Source organism: Solanum verrucosum, unplaced genomic scaffold (genome assembly GCF_900185275.1).
Source record: "Solanum verrucosum unplaced genomic scaffold, falcon-dt-bn FXZP01000205.1, whole genome shotgun sequence".
In the NCBI taxonomy this organism is placed as follows: domain Eukaryota; kingdom Viridiplantae; phylum Streptophyta; class Magnoliopsida; order Solanales; family Solanaceae; genus Solanum; species Solanum verrucosum.
Window position 1 is genome coordinate 1,706,065 of NW_026019950.1, and position 14,516 is coordinate 1,720,580.

Sequence of the window (14,516 nt, forward strand, 5' to 3'; positions counted from 1 at the left end):
ATCTATGTTACAAGTTGCAACAAAGAAACATGGCAATAGAAAATTAATAGCTTTGATTACAAAGTGTATAATTTAGAATAAGCAAAATAGAGAACATGACGATATAAAATTGGTACTTAGCTTTATTTTCAAAAAAAGCACAAGTGTAAATGCGAATACTGAAAAGCAGACTACATGCTCATATCTTCGTTTAAAAGAAAAAAGGAAAAAAAATGCACTTGGTGGCCAGGTAATGTGTTTGCATGTTACCAATCTTTTAAGCGGAATATATTCTTATTACAAGATTAAAAGTTTCAAATTAGCTTTTAGTCTATACACTTTATTTAATTTTTTATATACATAATATAATTTTTTAATAAAGGATATTCGACTGATCACTCTTCACTGTCTAATAAATGGGCAAGAATGGCAACATATCTAGATCTTTAAAGATGCACCCACGAGAGCTATTTATTCAGATTGTACTAACACACTTTAAGAAAATCGACTTTGGTCATACCAAACTACAAAATTAATCCATAAGATGAGAATTATCCAAATCATAATAAAAAAAAAAATCATACTATTGTTAACGAGTTGATGTGGGACTAAAAAAGGCATCCTAGTTGAGGAGGGAGACATCAACCACTCGTATTGCATACACAAGTCTCGTGATTATTCGTTATATAATAATCTATCGTAACACAAAAGGTTTCATATGTACTAAAAAAAATACCCTTTCATCTTAGTTGTGGAAACTAAAAATATTTCTCTAGAAATATGTGTTATTTTATAAAATTAAGATAAAATTAATTTGCCTTTAATATTAAGTGATCTTAAAAGTAACCATACTTGATTACATAGCATAGATTTCTAAATTTAAGAGTTCAAACCAGTATTTGATGGTTGATATAAAATTATTCAAATACCAATAAGATTTCCTTACCCTTAATCTTCAATAAAGTAAATATTTATTGTGGAGAAATAAAAATGAATTAATAAGTTTTTTTTTTAATTTTTACTATAGTGTATAAAAAACATTTTTCAAAAAGGATAACGTGACATTTATAATTAAAAAAAAAAACAGAAGGACCAAAAATCTATAAACCTCTAAAACCCTAAACCCTGTCCCTGCTCCGCCCTTTAACGCTCGTTCAGAGAACTGGCACACAAATCTTCACAATTTACACATAGTGGGTGGTGTTCGTGAATTTCGCTGCCCCAAAACAAGAGGAAGAAAGATACTAAAATGGCGTCAGTATCATTGAAGAAGAGTTACAAGTGTGTGCAGTCTTTGCAGCAGTTTTATACTGGTGGGCCTTATGCGGTTGCTTCAGATGAATCGTTTCTTGTATGCGCGTGTGATGAAAAGATAAAGATTGTTGATTTATCAAACGCTTCGATAAAATCTACAATAGAGGGTGATTCTGAAGCAGTGACAGCTCTTGCTCTTAGCCCTAATAATAATATCCTCTTTTCTGCTAGTCATAGCCGACAGATTAGAGTTTGGGACCTTTCCACGCTGGAATGCATACGCTCCTGGAAGGTAATAATCTTGAAGTTTTTAGCTTTACTTGTTTATGATACAAGGTATTGAGTAGGGGAATTGAACTGGTCTAGTTGTTGTCTGGATTAGGGAATGTATTGTATCATACTGTATTGTTTAGTGAAAACAACCTTTAGATAGATTATATCGTTTTCCCGTTATACCTAATGTCATACATCAATAATTTGAATAATAAACCTACAAGAAAAGGGTATATAGTAGAGAGCTACTATAAAAAGTATTGAATAATAAGTAAAGATAAAATGAGAAAAATGTAGTAACACAAGGAGGCGATCACACTAAATCAATTTTACTCAAAATGAGACTTTTCATCCGTGCGATTGAATAAAATTTAAGCAACAATCAAAACAAACATTGTATTTAGACTAACGACAAAATACAATGAGTAACAACCATCTAAACAAGTTGTTAGTAGGTGGGATAGCTAGCAGAGTATTTGCTGTTCTTTCTAACTTGAATGTTGACATGTGTCTTTTACAGGGGCATGAAGGACCTGTAATGGGCATGGCTAGCGATGCATCAGGTGGATTGCTGGTGACAGCTGGGGCTGACAGGAAAGTTCTTGTGTGGGATGTCGATGGAGGCTTCTGCACTCATTATTTCAAAGGTCACAAGGGGGTTGTCACCAGCATTATGTTTCATCCTGACCCGAATAGGCTGCTGGTGAGATTTGGATTGTTATAGTTATTGGCTTGCTTTCTTGTCATACTGAACATGTAAAAGAATCACATTTTTTCAGCTTTCTGCTTACATAGCTATACCAGGGTAGAGTGTTTATTTCCTGGTTCATTGGGCTTCCCGTATTCCTTTTTCTTTGCCATGATTTATTTTGTGCTTCCTTTGAACATATTTGAGGATTGGAAGCATTTACTGTGTGCTACATGGACCCGGCTACTGCTACATTGCCAATACGAGTGTGTATAACTATACCGTATGACTGAGGGCATCATTTAGCTAACTTTAGTCATAATACTCAAAAGTATCATGCCTGTGTACAATTACTCAACATGAGTATGTCAAGGCAAATGAAATATCTGCACCGTTGTGAAAATAATATCATCCATTGTCACTGGAACATTCATTTTTTAAATTATAAAGTGCACATCAAGGAAGTTGATTCATCCTCCTAGATTTTATTGTGTCATTTTTAAAAAAAAAATAAATTTGATATGGATATCCATTGCACATCATTATCCTCTGTGAATTTAACCTTTCCAGTTCTAAGCCCGGATAAAGAATGAGGGTTGCAAACTGTAGAGGGTCAACCACCAGCAAAAAACTAGTCAAATTATGATAAATCCTCACAATAAGAATGGATATACTAGATTCATGTAGTCCACTTCAACTGAGATTGAGGTGTTGTAGTAGTTGTTATATGTATATCCAATTTTCTCATGATGCTCTAATGGTCTCTCTTGTCATTGTTTCAGCTGGAAATGGTGACTCTTTAACAAGTCCATGTTAGCCAGGGCTTTTGTCTTGTAAACTTTTCTTTTTTTTATGATGTTAGAGCTTTCTAGACTAGTATTAGAATTAGAGGATGAAAATACAGGAGTTGTGAAAATCTCCCTTTATTTAGCTGGTGAAGTTTTTGTTTCTAACAAATCACTGAGGTTGAGCGTTTTTATTGTAGCTATCTATTAAGAAGCTTTTGTTATGTAGTTGTTAATTGAGTCATTTGCTGTACTTGCTCCCCATATTTACTAAAATAAGTTTCTTTTAATTATGTTGTGGTGGACATGCTAAATTCTACCCTTTTTTTCTCTGGTTTCTCTCTGTCTTCTTTTCTTCTGGTTGAACTAATTGGCTCATTGTTTATGTGTATGTCTATAGCTGTTTTCTGGTGGTGATGATGGTTCTGTAAGGGTCTGGGATCTGACAGGTAAGAAATGTCTGTCAACGCTAGAGAAACATCAATCAGCTATCACTTCCATGGCAATATCTGAAGACGGATGGACTTTGCTTAGCGCAGGGAGAGACAAGGCATGTTCTCCTTTTACTCATCTGTTTTTCCCATTTTTATATTTTAGCGGGGCAAGTTGAGAAAGGTCTGATTGCTTCTGAGGTCATAAATAAACTAATGTGGACTACAGGGAGATTAGCTTTACTCATCTCAAGGCCTTTAAATTTGAATACAAGAATCTAAGCAGAGTGTAGCAGCTTGCATCATGCAATGTATAAGCTGGTTTAGAGCTTCTAACTATCCTAACAGAATTCGTCCCCCAAAAAAGAAAAATCTTGGGTTTCCAGATTGATATTATGTTATCAACAAAGAAAATGTCACCTTTCAGAATAGAAGGCATGAACATACACCTAACAATGAATTAAACTCCTTTTTCCTTTTTTCGTTTTGGAGGGAACTTACTTGTGAAGGTATGCTTATAAAAATTGGATCCATAAGGAGTTGTGTATTCAATCCCCCCAATTCAGGCATGGCTGTAATTTAATCATTTTTATATCTTGGCCTTGCTGAGAACCAGGTAATTTCTTAGATTTTTTCATGCTGGCACAGAAATCTTATCTGTTTGCCAAAACAATGCCATCTTAGTTGTTAGATGGCCTATATACATGCTAGCGGAGACTTCTATCATGCATATTACCAATCAAATGTTTTTGTTGAAAGTCATCAGCTTGAAAGTGCTTTTTTCTTCTTTTTCTGATTATTCTTCATGATGACACCTTGAGTGCCAATTAAAACACTTTCTGATACTAAGACTAATGACAGGTTGTAAATTTGTGGAACTTACATGATTATGGCTGCATGACCACCATACCAATGTTTGAGTCACTTGAAGCAGTGTGTATAATTGGTCCAGAATCTCCTTTTGCTGCATCCCTGTCTTCGTTGACATATCCACAGACAAAGAAGAGAAGTGATGTACCATCAATTAATTTCATCACTGTTGGCGAGCGAGGATTGGTTCGGATATGGAGTGCTGATAGGTACTTGGTAATCACTTTAAAGTTCTTAATATGATCTAAAATTTAAGCCAGTCGAAGCTTGAAAGATGCAGTAATTTTGCTCTTTAGTTGCCTTCTCGGATAGCACTTTCTCTAATCTATTTTTTCTGAAAGTGTTACTTTTTTTGGTTGATTTTTCTTGCCGAAAGTAACACCACTTGTCACGTGCCACTCTTGCTATATACTTTCTTGAAGATGATGAATTAGAGATACATTTTCAATGCTAATGCTTACAGTTTATAAATCAGTATATGCCCAAACCTTATTAGTAGACATTTCAGTCATGTGATTTCTGCATTTTTGTAAGAGTCCATGACAATCTAAAACAAAAAGCAGGTGAAAACAAGATGCATGGTTTGTGAAAATCTTGATAATTAACTTTTGGACTCTTTACTTTAATTATTCTAATTAAAATCTGGTGAGAGAGGGTTTGGAATGATTTCATTGGAGAAGGACTTGGAATATGTTTCCCATATGTCTGCACCTGTTGTTGCTGGTGGGAGGTAGCATATATCCTGCAGAATTAGTTAAAGTGCGCACTAGCTGGCCCGGACACCATGGTTATCGAAAAAAAGGACTTGGATAATGTGGAATATAAGTTATTTAATATATCAAATAGTTTAGCGAGATAGATTTATAACAAATTTATTGTCCTTTTTCCCCCCTCCTCCCGAGAGGATAAGTCCTTAAGGTGGTTGGCCACCCTTGGGTACAGAATTCACCCAAATAATTTATGGTAATGAAAAGCAAACCGCTATATGCATTATACACATTGTCTGCTATGCTGAGCACGATTAAGTACTCTTTCGGCAATGTTCCATAATCTGTGAGGATTCTTTTTGCAGAACTTTTTGAAGAGGAAAGTATACAAGAATATGGTAAATGTATGATATGATTAACTCTAAGAAAATGTATATGATTAATCTAATTGTGAGAAGGATCAAGGATGGAAGGGTGATGAACTAAAAATGAACTATGAAAAAGTAACCAAGTTAAAAATTAAGCAAGAGAGGATATGTAGCTAGTGTGTTCAATCGAGAATTGTCCGAATTATCAGGTGTATGGTGAGGGTCGAACAGAACTTGTGAGTAGCACTGGATAGATAATTTATTAGTGGTGTGAAGAACTTCCCCAGCATTCTCTGTTCAATATTTTGGCTTAATCCTTTTGGATTACTAAATCATTTAATTTGCTTGTGCAACAGGGCACTGTGCCTTTTTGAGCAGAAATCCTCCGATATTGCTGTAAGCTCGGGCGATGAAGAATCAAAGAGAGGCTTTATTTCTGCTTTGCTTATGCCTGCAAGTCAGGAGTTACTTTGTGTTACAGCTGACCAGCAGTTTTTTCTTTATTATCCGGAGGAATCTGAAGGTAGTCTGAACCTAGTTCTTAGGAAGAGGTTTGTTGGATACAACGAAGAGATTGTAGATATGAAATTTTTGGGTGACGAGGAACAGTTCCTTGCTGTTTCGACAAGCGTAGAGCAGGTCAGTTCTGCAACGCTTTCCTTGGTGTAAATTACTGAATGATGTATAGAATAGGGCTTATAATGGCAAGGTTAGTGTGGGCCGCCCATCTTGAAGTTGCTCTTCGGCATTTGACATCCTTGAATATATTTTGCTGAAAGTTAGATTTTAATGAAGTGTGGGGTTTATAGAGGAGAACATTGTTTATTTGAATATGGCTATCAAAACCGTGTTATGATATCATATTTGTGGATTACCAGGATTATGTTCATGAGATTTATTGATCAATTGTTTTGCAGCAGTTTTTGGTTGGTTAAGTGGCCTTGAACCTTCATTGAGCCATATTGAGGATGTTGCTCTCTGCTCCATTCTCATTTGTTGTTTCACAACTGATGTGAACTTTGATATGCTAGATAGAAAAATGGTCCTAAAAAAAATGTTACTGTTTTGCCTGCATTTTTGGTAAAAATGATTTTTATTGAAAAATTGCTTTTGCCTCTATTCTTACATATTTACTGAACCTATGGACATTTATCATTTATCTAAATGAATGAATGAGAAAGGACGCTTCAAAAATGATTTACTTTATAATTTGTTCTTATAATTTTATACATTTTTGAAGAATATCAATGAATAAGAACTGAGTAGATTCTTTCATGTTCCAATTAGTGTCCTAAATCTAATAGTCCAAACTGTTCTCTTTATCTCTCCGTTTATTTTAAATGCCTCCTGTCTGAAGAGAAAGCATGCAAGTCTAGTACTCCTTTCTATTTATTTTTATGTGACGCAAGATTAAGAAATTGGCCTTGATGCCTGTATCAAAGTAATTTTTTTTTGAGAAAGTTAACTGGTATTATAAACATAGAAGTACACCAATAGTGAACTCCTGTAGTAATTACATCAAAAGTATAGAGGGTTTACCAAAAAGAAACTAAGCACCTATCTCCCTCATAAACTATCTAAGAATAGGGTGATGTCCCCCGGGTCCTTGGGAATAGAATGGATACACCAAAAGTAAAAGGTAGTTGGAATTTACTTTTGATAAAGCAGTCCTAGCATCATTCTTAAATTTACACTGTTTTCTGAGATGCTAAAACACTGCATATATACAGGTGCGAGTGTATGATCTTACATCAATGTCGTGCTCTTATGTCTTGGCTGGGCATACTGATGTTATTTTGTGCCTTGATACCTGTGTATCAAGCTCTGGAAGAACGCTTATTGTAACGGGGAGCAAGGACAACACTGTAAGTCTGACTTATCTATTTACTGTTACCTTTGTCAAAAAAAAATCTGACTTATCTATTTCTGCTCTTTAGACACATGCAGCATTTGATGCATGCTTTTGCTTTTAATCTTTATCTGCCAGGTTTCCAAGATATGTATTTTGCTATGGAAGATTAGTATAATTTTTTTTCCTGCTATTCTGATTCTAGTGTTTCAATAGGTTAGGTTATGGGATTGCCAGAGCAAAGCTTGTGTTGGAGTTGGCATAGGTCACATGGGAGCTGTTGGCGCTGTTGTTTTTTCAAAGAAACAGAGAAATTTCTTTGTGAGTGGTAGCAGGTAAATGATTATCCCTGATCACTGTAGTGGGCATATCCTTCTTCTGCATTTTGCATATAAATTTGTATTGAGAACATCATCTTAACGACCTTGTCCAATATAACTTAGCATATAAATGACCTTTTAAAAAATCAAAATTATGTGTCCTAGAAATCTATTTTCAGCTTCATTGCAGAATTTTAGCTCACAAGTAGGAACTTTGACATGACTGTCCTCTAGTTGATTCTTTATAAGAATTAAAACTCTTATGTTATACAAAGAACAAATCCCCAAAAAACTACAGGTGAATGTGACTGAATCATCTTGGTGACGCGAGCCTCCATGTTATGAAGTAGATTGATCAGATCCATGTATCATTTGGCTCTTGAATGAACCCATCTAACTCCTAGAAACTTTTGCAATAATTATTTCTGAATTACAGTGCTTACAGTGCTCAACTTTTTTTAATCTAGTAATAGATTACTCACTATGATGCTTCTGCTTTCTTGATATTTGAAGTATGTACTATGATGAGGATTTAGCACCAAATCGAGTTTGCTTATGGCTTTGTTGACTTGAGTTGATATTCTTTTTTACCAGTTCTGTGCAAATAAACCTGTATTTGTATGCCATCTATTTTTACCTATAAACTGTATACGTCATTTTTTGAGGCCTCAAAATCTGTTATGAAATGTTGATTGTTGAAGAAAAATAGTTTGAAGTGTTCCCTTATCATATCTTCTAATAATTATATCTTTCTTTCTGAATTCTTTCAGTGACCGTACTCTAAAGGTATGGAATATGGATTCTGTCTCTGACAACAATGAAGAAGTTCTAACATTGAAAGCAAAAGCAGTTGTAGCAGCGCATGACAAAGATATTAACTGTTTGGCGGTAGCACCAAATGACAGTCTTGTTTGCAGTGGGTCTCAGGTTTGTAACATTGAGACAGCTGATTAAAGCTTGGCATAGAAGAGCTGCAGCATATTTGCATCTTATGCTTGTATATTTTCTAAATCTTTCTTCCGTTCTTGTACTAGGATCGTACTGCTTGCATATGGAGAATTCCAGACCTAGTATCAGTGGTTGCACTGAAAGGGCATAAAAGGGGGATATGGTCTGTGGAGTTTTCACCAGTTGATCAATGTGTGATGACAGCTTCTGGAGATAAGACGATAAAAATTTGGGCAATATCTGATGGAACATGTTTGAAAACATTTGAAGGGCATCAATCTAGTGTGTTAAGAGCGTCATTTCTCACCCATGGCACCCAGATTGTTTCTTGCGGTAAAATGACATTCTGGAAGCCATTGTAGCATTATTTTTGTGTTGATTTGTCTGTTCCTCGTCGCCTGTTTTTGCTAAATAATGACCGTTTCTCCAGGTGCTGATTGTATGGTGAAGTTGTGGACGGTTAAGACCAATGAGTGTATTGCAACTTATGACCAACATGAGGAAAAGGTGCTCAAATTTTATGTCAATTTATATCATTTTCTTGTAAAAGAGCATTACATTATCTCCACCCTCAAAGATCCAATTGTTCTGAGTTAATGAGCACAGTTAATTTGGTTGTTGACCTCTGCTATCGTTGATATCTATACAACAATATTTGAGTGCATGACCAAAGATTCGATGAATGCTTTTCTTCAACTGTTATTTGAATTTGACACTTTCTTGACAACTGAGAAGCAAAGGTTGTGTGTGCCTGTTGATCGACAAGGTGGCTCCCCAGTTAAAATTACCTGCAGTTTCTAGAATGGTACTGAAATTTGAAAGAAGTGGAAGAATGGGATGAGAAGCTCTGAGGAAACCTTAAGGAAGCTTGAGTATTCAGTTCTCAAATAGAGCTGTTTACGGACTTAGCATATTCTTGGATTTCATATGCACTCTGCATGAAATCACTTCATTACGTGCTGCTTTCTGTTACCACATATTGTTAGGTCTTTGAATGTGATTGTAAATTCTCTCTGTTGAGAGTTCGTTGTCTATTTGACTGAACAATTTTGCCTTTACTTCTAGTAAGCATCATCTTTACAATGATAGGTGAGCTAAGTCTGCTAGTTCAGTGCTTTACACACCGAATAGTTGTTGACACTAGTTCATTTAGTTAATTCTTGTCAGTTGCTTCTCAGATTTTTGCCACACAGATGGGATTAGTAATATCTTGTTTTCTCCTCTAATTTGCTCTCCAGATTTGGGCCCTGGCTGTTGGTAAGAAAACAGAAATGCTTGCGACTGGCGGTGGTGATGCAGTGATCAATTTGTGGCATGACTCAACAGCTTTAGATAAAGAGGAAGCTTTTCGTAAAGAAGTGAGTGATTATATCACCTTTTCTCTTGAAATGATATTCATTGAATAACATTGGTGGGTGTTACGTGATGAAAAATAATTCTGCCGTGGCATAATTTCCGCAGAAGAAATGAATTCTTTGTTAATGGGTGTTTTTATGCCCCAGTGAGGTCCTAATGGCTTGATCACGCTGGACTTTGTCTCTCAAATGTCTAGAGCGTTTCTTGAAGAATGCTCTGCTTTTGCTCTAGCTTTGTAATTGCTTCAAGGAGTACTTGCAGTTAATCTATCTGATTAACAATACAAACCTTGTCACTTTTGGTCTGTCTTTCTAAATCTTTCGGGAGAATCTGGGAACTATTTCTGTGAACAATTCAGGATACCTATGGTTTTACAGCCGTATCAGTAAAATAGAGATAGTTAGCTGGGTGCTATGAGCTGTTTTTTTCAAATTATATTATACTTCCATTAAAGGAGAACAAGACCTTGTTTGTTTCTGATGTGGTTATGTCTGAAAATTTATTACAGAACTTCATGTGATGATATCATACATTTATTAAGGGAGAACAAGACCTGGTTTGTTTCTGATGTGGTTATGTCTGAAAATTTAGTACAGAACTTCATGTGATGATATCAATATGTTGCTTGTGCAGGAGGAAGGCGTTCTAAGGGGTCAAGAGCTAGAAAATGCTTTAATAGATGCTGACTACACAAGAGCAATTCAGATTGCATTTGAGCTTCGCAGACCACATAAACTTCTAGAGTTATTTCGTGAACTCTGCAGGTGGTCTTGACTTATCCATTTTTTCCCTGTTTTTCTCAGTGATGTCCTATTTGTTTGTTTCATTTTTGGTTATCATGGTGAAAATGCTATTTTAGCACGAATTTTATCTAACATCTAAGCTCTTGCCAGGAAGAACGATATGGATGATCAGATAGGAAAAGCTATAAAGGCTCTTGGTAAGGAAGAGCTTCAGTTGCTTTTGGAATATATCCGGGAATGGAACACGAAGCCAAAGTTTTGTCAAATTGCGCAATATGTTCTTTCCCGGGCATACAGTATCCTCCCAGCTACCGAGATTGTTGAGGTACAGTTGTGTTTTCCCCTTAAATACTAAGTAGAAAATTTGGTTATCAATTAGAAATAAAAAAGTGCTAACATGCTTCGTAGGTTCATTGCTATTTTCTATACAAGCAAAGTCCACTAACTAGCCAGTAAAAAACTTCATAAATATTTCTCTGTTGCCTTGACAGGCGTTCAAAATGTTGTTATATGCTATAGTCTCTATCAACAAAAAGTGATTTCATATATTAGCTTGGTGTATTGGTCTTTTCAGTGTTTGAGTTTTTTCTTTTTAGCAAGAACATCCATTTAGTTGATTGGCTGGCTGGTTGACGTTGATCTACATGCTTTGATTAGACGTACATTTGACTTAACTCTAGGCACTGGTCGTAGCCATTTTGCTCTACTTGAAACTAGTTTTACTTGCCTAATGTTTTCCGTAGAGATCTTACCCTTTTCCATCTCATTATATAGGTACCGGGATTTAAAGAACTTCTTAATGGTCTTATTCCTTACACTCAGAGGCATTTCAATAGATTAGATAGATTAGTGAGAAGCCTATGCATTCTCCAGTATACTTCAGCTGCAATGTCAGTCATTCAGCCAGAAGGTAATGAAGGGAAATTGGAGGGCAAGGATGCCAAACTTCCTAATGCTGCAGATATCGACGAGTTAAGTGATATTACCTCAGTGGAGGAAGAGCAGCACCATAACGAATTGAAAGGAAAAAATTCTTCAAAAAAGCGAAAAAACAAATCAAGACATTCTGCTAGTAAGAAAGTGAAGGGGGGTGACTAACACGTTTGATTTAGTGGTGTAAGCTGTTGTATTTTCCAAGTAGTTGAGCTAGTTCCTTCCCTATGTTGAGCTTGATGTTCTTGATCTTCATTCAAATGGGTTGCACATGCAAAGCGCGGGAGGAATATCCGTCATGTATCTCCTTCTCCCGCCTATTTTTTTTTGTTATATTATAGTCCGTAGAATACATCAGTAATTTTTAACTACTGTAAAGATATTGTGTTGCAAAGGAAAAATTTTGGTGAGTGGTAGTGTACACTAACCCCTTTGTATTTCAAGGCACTCATATTTATTGCTTATTTCAATTTTAATCTTGAGATGTTGAGTCTGAGTTTTGCTATAGAAATATTTTAGTAAGAAGTGCTTTCCCTTTTAATGTGTTTTACGAAACGTCAACTTCAATACAAATATCAAACACATGGCACCGTAATTAAGAAAGTGGAACTTATATGTTAAAATGGGAATATTGACCATTGTATATATGTATGTACATTGATAAGGAATAATTACTCCATTCAAAGCGGCGTGGAGTAACTATTTTTCACTTCATGTAAATAAAAAATAATAATAATTGCCTAAACCTGAGGTATGTTTTCTGTTTTTTTTTTTATTATTTAATTCAGATTAACGATTTGGTACTATTTATCTATTTTCTTTGATATCCTTGGTCAAACATCCATTGACCACAAAGGTAGCATCTACCGCATCTTATAGTACTAGTGACGAAGAGCCCGTGCGCCCAATATCTATTATTTTTTGTCCTAATATATGTGATATGGATAAAATTACAAAATTAATCTTTTTAAAATGTCTTTAAGATATTTTAAGTTGTTAATTATTATTATTTATAATATTTTTTTGGTAATTATGATATATGTTATTTTTTCTGTCCCAATATATGTGACCCTGATAGAATTCTGAGAGTCAACCTATTTTATTATATATCTTTTAAATATTTGAAGTCATTTGTAAATGATTTATCTTTTAAGTCATTTCTAAACAGATCAGTAAATTTATTTTTTTGTGTTTTTTTAATAAATATTTTAAGTTGTCAATTATCACGATTTATTGTATTTTATACATAATTTTTAACGATAGATTAATTTTAAGAATCAATCGAATTTTTTTATATGTATTTATTTTTGAAATATTTTATGTTGTTAATTATCACAATTTATAATATTTTTACGATAGATTAACTTCAAGAATCAGTGGAATTTTTTGTATCTTTTTCAAAACATATTTTATGTTGTCAATTATCATGATTTTTGACAAATAAATTAAAATGGCTCCAATATATGTTTTTTTTGTTGTCTGAATTTATGTGACACAAATGAAATTTGGAGAGTCATCTAAATTTTCATATATTTTTTAAAAATGTTTTAAGTTATTAATTATTGTGATTTATAATATTTTTATGTAACTTTCAAATAACCTACATTACTGGTCACTTTGTCCTGATTTATGTGATATGGATAAAATTACAAAATTAACCCTTTTTAAAAAAATTTAATATATTTTAAGTTGTTAATTATTATTATTTATAATACTTTTTTGGTAATTTTAAAATGATATATGTTATTTTTTCTGTCCCGATATATGTGACCCTGATAGAATTCTGAGAGTCAACCTATTTTATTATATATCTTTTAAATATTTTAAGTAATTTGTAAATGATTTATTAAGATAATTTTTAAGTCATTTGTAAATAATAGAATGTCCCATCATAAACTCCCTTTTATTATATAGTAGAATATAGAATATATATATCTTTTAAATATTTTAAGTAATTTGTAAATGATTTATTAAGATACTTTTTAAGTCATTTGTAAATAGTAGAATGTCCCATCATAAACTCCCTTTTATTATATAGTAGAATAGAAAATAATAAGAGAAAAATCTAGTAATTCCACATGTCAAGTTAATGAGTAGCCTCAACTCCCATTTATATAATAAGAGAATATATAGTAGAATATAGAATATATATATCTTTTAAATATTTTAAGTAATTTGTAAATGATTTATTAAGATACTTTTTAAGTCATTTGTAAATAGTAGAATGTCCCATCATAAACTCCCTTTTATTATATAGTAGAATAGAAAATAATAAGAGAAAAATCTAGTAATTCCACATGTCAAGTTAATGGGTAGCCTCAACTCCCATTTATATAATAAGAGAATATATAGTAGAATATAGAATATATATATCTTTTAAATATTTTAAGTAATTTGTAAATGATTTATTAAGATACTTTTTAAGTCATTTGTAAATAGTAGAATGTCCCATCATAAACTCCCTTTTATTATATAGTAGAATAGAAAATAATAAGAGAAAAATCTAGTAATTTCACATGTCAAGTTAATGGGTAGCCTCAACTCCCATTTATATAATAAGAGAATGTGATAATTTTATATATGCAATAATTTCAATGTCTCATTTTTTAAAATTTTATTTTGTATTTTATGTTGAGTCAAATAGAATCTTCTATGAGTTTATTTATAGTTTGAAGCAAGTGACCTCTCAAGATTTGAATGGTTGATACTTGGTATTGATGACTATAGTATCCAGTAAATATGGATCTCATCGTGCTTATATTTACTACCGTTTGATCATGACTAATTTTTTTAGGAATTGAATTCCATAAAATATTATAAATGTTTTTTAGAATTTAACTTTTGAAGTTGATTTTATTTTTTTCACGTTAAATTACTTGTGAAATTCAAAATTGTAGTCATAACTAAACTAACTACAATTTTCAAATATTATTTTCACTTTCGAAAAAACAAAAATCTTCATATTTCATGTAGTCTCTTTGCGTGAGGCACATTCTCACATTTCTTGCCTTT

The 14,516-nt window shown here is 33.4% G+C and overlaps 2 protein-coding genes across 2 annotated transcripts in view; both read left to right on the plus strand.

The window, feature by feature from the left end:
- The window catches only part of LOC125813703 (cysteine proteinase inhibitor 6-like), a 180,455-nt gene that overhangs the window by 52,242 nt on the left and 113,697 nt on the right, over positions 1–14,516 (plus strand). The gene's annotated exons all lie outside the window — the stretch shown is intronic.
- Positions 1,126–11,968, plus strand: LOC125813684 (uncharacterized). The gene is made up of 14 exons (XM_049493136.1): positions 1,126–1,525; positions 2,027–2,209; positions 3,380–3,529; positions 4,272–4,489; positions 5,712–5,994; positions 7,086–7,220; positions 7,421–7,539; positions 8,295–8,451; positions 8,559–8,805; positions 8,903–8,979; positions 9,711–9,830; positions 10,462–10,592; positions 10,722–10,896; positions 11,346–11,968. Exons 1-14 carry the CDS (start codon positions 1,229–1,231, stop codon positions 11,667–11,669), a joined length of 2,616 nt encoding a protein of 871 aa, XP_049349093.1. The 5' UTR covers positions 1,126–1,228; the 3' UTR covers positions 11,670–11,968.